Source organism: Echinococcus granulosus (assembly GCF_000524195.1).
Source record: "Echinococcus granulosus chromosome Unknown EG_S00054, whole genome shotgun sequence".
Classification (NCBI taxonomy): Eukaryota; Metazoa; Platyhelminthes; class Cestoda; order Cyclophyllidea; family Taeniidae; genus Echinococcus; species Echinococcus granulosus.
This window is the reverse complement of record NW_020170434.1, coordinates 5,745-12,176: the sequence shown is the minus strand read 5'-3', so window position 1 is coordinate 12,176 and position 6,432 is coordinate 5,745. Positions and strand designations below refer to the sequence as shown.

General features: G+C 45.1%; 1 protein-coding gene across 1 annotated transcript; it reads right to left on the bottom strand. All coding sequences in view use genetic code 11, as the record gives it.

Annotated features, from left to right (window-relative positions):
- Positions 1-1,174: 1,174 nt before the first annotated feature.
- On the bottom strand, positions 1,175-2,992 carry EGR_06252 (Heat shock cognate protein; the record flags this gene model as incomplete). Its single annotated transcript, XM_024495501.1, has 1 exon — positions 1,175-2,992. One exon carries the CDS (start codon positions 2,990-2,992, stop codon positions 1,175-1,177), a length of 1,818 nt encoding a protein of 605 aa, XP_024350024.1.
- Between the last annotated feature and the right edge of the window lie 3,440 nt (positions 2,993-6,432).

The following is a 6,432-nucleotide window of genomic DNA, read 5'->3' as shown; positions in this document are numbered from 1 at the left end:
AATTTGCGCTGGGGGGATGGTGGAGGGGTGCCTTTACAAGGACGCATCGCATGGGAGGAAAGACAGTTAAAACACTCAAATGCACAGACGTTCAACTCTCCTTTCATGAATACAATCATATAATTAAGACAAGAGCCAATGAATGATACTAAAGGGCTGTGTCAGCTTGCAAATAGCTTTCCGACTCTAAATGATGCAAAAAATCAACCGTACTTGACTATTTATGCTAAGGACAGCAGGACACCAAAAAGGATCATGGCATTCAGAGTACAAGTTTCTGACGCATTACACGGGCATCGAAGACAAAAGGATTCACCAGTCATGAGTTGATATGTTGGCAATTCAACACTGCTGCATTTCTGTCACCCACACCTCAACACGGAGCCGACGCCGCTACTCCCATCAGCACTTAACTACAGGCATGTTCAAGGCGGAGTCTACATTTTGCGGTACCGCGTTCAGGTACGCAGCCGCCAGTTATTGAGGAGAAACATGAAACCCTAACCCATCAAGCTTAAGCGTAAGTGCCAATTCCACACAGTTGCCAATTTGGCTAGCATTGAGATTTGCCACCATGATCGGTCAGCACGGTGTGAACCTCAACTTGGTGCACCTTGTTGTGGACACCGTAAAACCCATCGCCAACATTGATGATGACGAGCGATGGGTGCAGGAGAGTCCACCACTCCGTTAGTGACCCCTTTGCCACTCTACCATGCAATGGAGAAACAGTAAATTATGCCACCCAGTCGGTCCCTTGTATTTGGAATTGTCAGCCAGAACAGCCTATACCATGTGTATTTAAAAGCTATCACTCTGATGTGACCCACACTATAAGTTTATGACTAGATCCCATGGTAAACTGACTATGACGTGCTCCTCAAAGTTAGCGCAGACTACTGCGAAGTAAGCAGTGCTGTTAGGTAAATGTGGGTGAGAAAATGAATGGCAAAGTGAATGGACGAATGCCCCAATGAGCACTGATGTACATATTCCCAAAAGACAAAGGGGGTTACAATGAACGAGGAGTTGCAGTCAGGGATAAATAAGCACATCAAGAATATTTGAATGGCGCATCTGACACAGTCGACTAAAACGAGGTGATTTGGTGCGCAAATCTCTCCATTTTGCTCATCATATCTTCATGATCACGAACCGGGTTTCTCTGTTGCCACTATAAGCTGCACGCGCTCTCAAACTTTTTGAGCATTGTTTCGTACTCCTCCTTTGTAGCCTGTTTCTCCGTGTCCGTCCGCTTGATCATCTCCTCACACTTTGCAAGTAAAGTTTGTCGGTACTCCTCTGATATCTTCTGCTTAATCTCCTCCTTCTCCAATTTCCTCTTCATGCTGTAGATGCAGTCCACTAGCAAATTCAGCGCTGCCACTCTACTTCTCTCCTTCTCGTCCTCCTGCTTGAACTTCTCCGCTTCAGCCAGCATTCGCTCTGTCTCCTCCTCCGACAGACGACCCCTGTAGTTGGCGATTGTGATGCTGTTCTGCTTTCCCGTCGACATTTCCACTGTCGACACATGGAGAATGCCGTTTTCGTCAATTTCAAAGGTTTTTTTAAATTTAATCTTACCACGCGGCACCGCTGGCAAACCCTCTATCCTGAACTCACCCAAAAAGTGGTTGTCTTTGGCCTTTGCACGTTCACCTTCATAAATCCTGGTGCACGAATACTTTTGATTATCTATGGATGCGTAGCTCTTGCACGTCTGCTTCGTCGGGATTCTCGTGTTTCGCTTTATCACCGTCACCATCGTACCATCTGCATTCCAATATCCCAATGACAGTGGCGTTACTTCCAGCAACATCAAATCCTGCATCGAATTCGACATACCACTCAGTTTGGCAGCCAACGCTGCCGCGCCGTTCACCACTGCCTCGTCTGGGTTGATGGATCTTTTTACTTCTCCACCATTAAAGAAGTCCTGCAACATCCTATGCACCTTTGGAATACGCGTCGATCCACCCACCAGCAATATTTCGTGGATGTCAGCCTTGTCCATCTTTGCATCACTCAACGCCGTCTTCACAGCATCCATCGTCTGACTGAAGAGGTCCAAGCACAACTGCTCAAATACACCCCGTGTGAGGGTCGTACTGAAATCAACGTCCTCAAACAACGACACTATACCTACATCAGTGTACTCAGCCGAGCTCAACATCCTCTTTGCCTTCTCACACGCCTCTCTCAGACAGCCCATGGTCTTCATGCTGATAGACAAATCCTTATCCTCGTGCTCCTGCTTGAACTTCTCCACACAGTGATCCACTAGTCGAGAAGTGATGTCCTCACCTCCCAGGTGCGTGTCACCACCAACCGCCTTCACCTCCAATTTGCCATTCTCGAAGAACAGGATGGACACGTCGAAGGTGCCACCACCCCAATCGAAGACGAGCACATTGCGTTGCCCGTCGCTCCTCCTGTCCATGCCGTATGCAATTGCAGCTGCCGTCGGCTCATTGATGAGACGCAGCACCTTTAAACCGGCTATTTTCGCTGCGTCTATGGTGGCCTGCCGCTGGCTCACGTTGAAGTATGCCGGCACAGTGATCACTGCATCTGTGACCTTCTCGCTCAGGTACATCTCTGCCGTCTCCTTCATCTTTGCCAGCACCATGGCCGAGATCTGCTCTGCGACGAATTGCTTTGTTTCACCACAGTGCTGTACTTCGACTTTTGGCTTCCCTTGTGAATTTATAACTTTGAAGGGCCAGTGTTTCATGTCGCTCTGCACTACACCGTCGTCGAAACAGCGCCCGATTAGACGCTTCACATTAAACACTGTATTGGTAGGGTTCATAGCGGCCTGGTTGATTGCGGATTCACCGACGAGGCGTTCTTTGTTGGTGAAGGCAACACAACTCGGCATTATGCGGTTACCCTGATCGTTGGCTATGATTTCCACCCTGTAGTTTTGGAAAACACCGACGCAGGCGAAGGTTGTTCTTAAGTCAATGCCAATAGCAGGACGTATTGACATGTCTTCATGTGGTGTACAAATACCAACGCATTGTGGCGAATAATGATGACCACCACGATTGCTGTAACCCTTTATATGAACTGCAGCTGATCCTGTTGAACCTATCCACAATGCACGCTAAGTGCTTGAATTCGTTTATCCAACCAGAAGCAGCCACTGTTTCGTGCTTCTCCTAATTTAGTAGTGGCTGTGTACTTGAAAGCGCTGACGCACAATGCAGGCTCAGGCTAGCGCACGCCTGTCAGTAAGCGGTGGTGTGAGCAGTGGGCCGTCTGCGTGTTGACGAGTTGGTGGTAGAAAAGCGGTAATGGGGAAGTGCCAATGTGGCGACTAGGGACTGGTAATGTCTTGATGTCTAGTAGTCCTAAGTGATGCGATAAGAGCGTATGGCAAAGTGTAGTTACCCTCCTTACGGCCCTTGCAGACTCCAGCACAAATAGCCAAATGGGTATCCTCACCACTCTGCAAGGTTGCTTTACTCTTTGAGGTTACCGAGTATATCTTCTCTCAGGGTAGTGGTTTTATTCGTGGAAGGTACGAAGGAGTGAGTGATTTTCGCCAGAGTCACGAAATGGGCCTAAGGGTGGCATACTAACTCTGTCTCTTTTTTGTTGGTGACCTGGGTCCGGCTAAGTGATGCGGATGAATGGGTAGTAAGTTGCCTATTAATACTTGGCTCTGATGGGCTTACCGAGGCAAACATTTGACAGTTTGTTGCATTTATTAAGTAATAAATTTCTTTCATTAATCTCATACTCAGCTCCAAACCAGGCTAACAGTAGTTACATTTTACTACCTTTGGCTCACTAGATGGAAATGCGTTGCCATAGTGGTCAACTTACACACTATTCTAAACACTTGGCTTGAAGTTACGACCTATGAGCAATTTGGAGTATATTAGCATAAAGAGAATAGGCAGATATTCACCTAAATTCAAAAAAGCCGGTAAGGCAAAGTATCTATTCAGTCAGGCCTATCGTAGTGAAACTGAATCACTAAAGCGATCAAGTCACGTCAGCTAATACTTGCGGATTATCTATTTTAACTCATTCAGTTGATGCATAGGTACATAAGGCAAGGTAGGATTTTAGCTTGTAAATCCGATTTTGAGTAAGATGCTGGAGTAGATATTAAGAGATTTTAATTCCAAATTAAGGGTTCAGTGAGACCAACTGTCTACCTGTAAAATGCAACGAATTTGAGCTACTTGCCAAAAGGTTAGGGCAGGCATTATGCTACAGCAACTTCACTTCCCATCGGGATAATGGGTAACCCATGACCACAAAACATGGACGAGTGATTGCGCTTATCATCCCCGGGTGATGAGAGACACATCGGTGTAGAATTTGAGAATGAGGTATCTTTAATTGCATTGCGTAGAGATGGAGTACCGAGCGTGGTGGCAGACCCACCTTAAGGAAGAATGCTGATAGGATTGAAATACGTGATATGCACGCTTCCAACAAATATTTTACCCAACTGACTCATGATAAAAAGGTTGCAAAGCTTCTAAAATCCTGCATTTGATGAAAATCCAAACTAGTGTCTTTGGTGTGAATCTAGAACCCTGGACATACTTCTGGTAGAGGGGTAGTGACAACGATTTTAATAACACTTCCTTTTTCTCCTTTTAAACGATAGTCTATTGGGCAGATGCAATATGTAGATTTTAAGGAGTTAAAATGTGAGGATGTACATAATGTGGCGATTTGAGTCATGCTGTCAAAGTTAACAAAAGTGTTTAAAGTAAATGAGCGGTAGACTACGGAGATATTTGTTGTGTTGATTGATGAGTAATGGATCTCACCAATCAGTCATTTCACCTTTCATTTACAAATACTGCATTTCCAATGTATTTTAAGTTTCACCTGAATTAGAGTCACTGCCTTCGGTCAGTAAGTGATCGACTTGGAATCCGTCCATAAATACGGTGACGGCACTACAAATATACCAATGCAGTTTTTTTCAACTACGTGATAGACAATGCGATTCTTGCCCCCCTTTGGTGAACACACCAAGGGCACCACTTATGCTACTACTCCCCTATCTCTTTAACACATTGGCAAAGACACATTCCGTCCAGTTTATGTGGTAGTGCAGACACCCGAAAAATGCTTAATGAACAAGTCCTAACATTGTTCGTGTAATGGTACCATTGTGTTTCACCAATACCAACACTGCTACCAGCACAACCATCACCATTGCTGCAATTACACTTGCAGCTACAACTCACGTGGATAAAATTGGCACAATCTGGAGCACAAAGAACAAAGCAATGGAAGTCAAGAAAACAAACTGCTCCCATGGGTACGTTCAGCGACCTCATTACAAGTCCGATTACTAAGTCATTCTCGACACACACTAATGTCAAGTAGTTGCCAAAACAGCTAATGCCGGTAAATCACCATGAAAATTCGAATAGGAATGCAGCAATCCTCTCTGCGATTTGACCCTGTTCCAAAGACTACCCGGCAAGGCATCTTACTTATCTGCAGACGGACCGATATCTTCCAGATATCACAGAACGCGGCGAGACGATGCCTCAAATGCAAGCTCATTAGACATGATCCTGACTTCTCACAAATATGGGACATCAATTCTGCCTACAGATCACCTGCTTTGTACATTTACACTCATATGGAGAACAACATCTCTCTGGATGCTTAAGAAAGCACACGCTAATTTAAAATTACAGGACCGGTGAGCTATAGGGAAAACTGATATAAACGGATCACCATACCACCGATATGGTGGCCCATATTTGTGAGAAGTGAAAAATCTTGTGTGATTGGCTTGCATTTAAGGCATTGTCTCACTGCCTTCTGTGACACAGGAAAGATATCTGTCTGTCTGCAGGTGAGCAAGCTACCATGCCGGGCAGTCTTTGGACTAGAAGATAGACAAAATGGTTCACAAGTCCACATCTCCTCTAGCCTGGTCCCCCTATCTCGTGCCTTGCGAAACGCCTAAACGATTCCTTATAAAGATACAAGCTGTATTTACATAGGAAAATATATGGAATTCGCGAACAGATCATTCCCTATCCACGCCCTTCATAGGTAAATGGAAATCCAGCTGGACCGCTGACTGGCTTTAGGACTAGAATCAAGCGATAATTAGGAATTGATGCAAAATAATACACTATACCTCTTGTTATATGACGTTAGTTGTCAAGCATCGTTTAGCCTTAGGCGGTGCCAAAGCCAGTTATTCAACTCAATGCAATTTACAGTGGAGATATGACTATCTATTTAATGAATTCAAAAAGACGCGTTTTCTCCATTTAAATTTAAATCCTCCTGCTGTCATGCAAGGTAATGTCTGTCTGTGCAACGAGGCTGCTTTTTAATGCATAGATGGCAGTTTGAGAGTCAGTGGAGAAGATGCCGCATACAATCACTTTAAGGACCCAGAGAGCTCCACACGGCTCACTCGGCCTC